Source organism: Diaphorina citri, unplaced genomic scaffold (genome assembly GCF_000475195.1).
Source record: "Diaphorina citri unplaced genomic scaffold, Diaci psyllid genome assembly version 1.1 scaffold6356, whole genome shotgun sequence".
NCBI lineage: Eukaryota > Metazoa > Arthropoda > Insecta > Hemiptera > Psyllidae > Diaphorina > Diaphorina citri.
In genome coordinates this window covers 9,903-11,681 of record NW_007383732.1, presented here as the reverse complement: position 1 = coordinate 11,681, position 1,779 = coordinate 9,903, and the positions used below count along the sequence as shown (strand labels likewise).

The window sequence follows — 1,779 nt, the reverse complement described above, 5'->3', positions numbered from 1 at the left end:
GTGGTCAAGGCGCTCGCTTGGTAAACGGGAGGGCGTGGGTTCAATCCCAGCCGAGGTATGGAATTTTATCCTCATATAATTTAAGAGATTGACCACAATAATAGTAGTAGCCTACTGCTGGAGTAAAGAGAATTTTCAGTCCTATGCGAGCAGTATAAATAAGCACTATTATTATTATTATTACCTACCAACCTTCTCTCTCTCTCCTTCTACCTATCCCTCTCATACCCACCCTATTGTCTCCTCCCACTCTCTCCCATACAATAGGTATGAATTCCTATGTCTCTTCATCATAAAGATGAGAGAGGGGAGGTAGCATTGAATTCCCTCCCTCTCTCCCTTAAGAGAAAATTTTCTGGGCCCTTCATTTTTGAGCCAAAAACCTGGATATAAGAGAATTTTTTTCTGGTCCAAGGTAATCGATTTACCTCTTTATAAGAGAATTATCTACCTCGTACCTCTATGTAAGAGAATTCTCTACCTCGTACCTCTATGTAAGAGAATCCGCTAAAAAAAAAAAAAAAAAAAAATATTTAGTTTAGCTCTGTCTGCCTGGTAGCTTTGGAATGGAGAAAATAATATTTTCGGGAATAGGAACCGGGACCCTAGAATGTGATTCCGTGGCTTAGGTTTGAATAATTTCTGGAGTCTTTAGACCACTTTTGGTAGGCAAATCTATTTTCATCATGTTTTTTTTTCTTTAGATATCATGGTTTTACCTAAACCAGGGCTGCCCAACCGGTCGATCGTAGATTGATTTCAAATATCATCTTACCATCTTACACACCCGATTACTCCAAACTTGTGGACCAAATTCAGAGTCAAGTGTCTCATTGGGTATAAGCGATCGCAAGACTGTATTGAAAATTCTGCTCAAACCTCTCTCAAAAAAAAAAAAAAATATATATATATATTTAGTTTAGCTCTGTCTGCATGGTAGCTTTGGAATGGAGAAAATAATATTTTCGGGAATAAGAACCGGGACCCTAGAATGTGATTCCGTGGCTTAGGTTTGAATAATTTCTGGAGTCTTCAGACCATTTTTGGAAGGCAAATCTATTTTCATCATGTTTTTTTTTTTTTATCATGGTTTTACCTAAACCAGGGCTGTTCAACCGGTCGATCGCAGGTTGATTTCAAATATCATCTAACACACCCCATTACTCCAAACTTGTAGACCAAATTTAGAGTCAAGCCTCTCATTGGGTATAAGCGATCGCAAGACTGTATTGAAAATTCTGGTCGATCTTCCTCTGAAAAGGAAGCCTTCTCCTTCTTCATCGCCTTTTCCCGTGTACAGACGGGGTCGGCGTTTTTCATCAGTCTCTCAATCAGCCCTAGGGTGATTGCTTTTGTACTCATATAGTAAAAGGGAGGCGGCACAGTTGTAACATAGGTATACTCACATAGTAAGCGGGGGGCGGCACATAGGCGCAGTTGTAACATAGGTATACTCACATAGTAAGCGGGGGGCGGCACATAGGCGCAGTTGTAACATAGGTATACTCACATAGTAAGCGGGGGGCGGCACATAGGCGCAGTTGGGGCGGTTCGGATCATAGTAGGCGCTCTGAGCCGCCTCGCTCTCCTTGCTCTGGTGTGAACTAGACGCTCCAGTGTTGCCGTTGTACACGGGTGCGGCGTTGCCATTGAAGCCGATATTGGGCGGGGCGCTGGGCATAGGGGGGGCATAACCTGGGTAGCCGGTGTAGCCCATGATACCGGGGTAGGGGGGTGGCATGTCCGTCATGTACACTGAGTTAGCTGTGAAGTCAGCGG

General features: G+C 43.3%; 1 protein-coding gene across 1 annotated transcript in view; it reads right to left on the bottom strand.

Annotated features, from left to right (window-relative positions):
• Positions 1-1,387: 1,387 nt before the first annotated feature.
• The window catches only part of LOC103521954 (extensin-2-like), a gene marked incomplete at its 5' end in the record, with an annotated part of 10,288 nt that continues 9,896 nt past the window's right edge, over positions 1,388-1,779 (bottom strand). The window contains one exon of the mRNA XM_008487057.2: positions 1,388-1,764. Within this exon, the coding sequence (XP_008485279.3) occupies positions 1,403-1,764 (362 nt within the window). The remainder of the gene's footprint in view (positions 1,765-1,779) is intronic.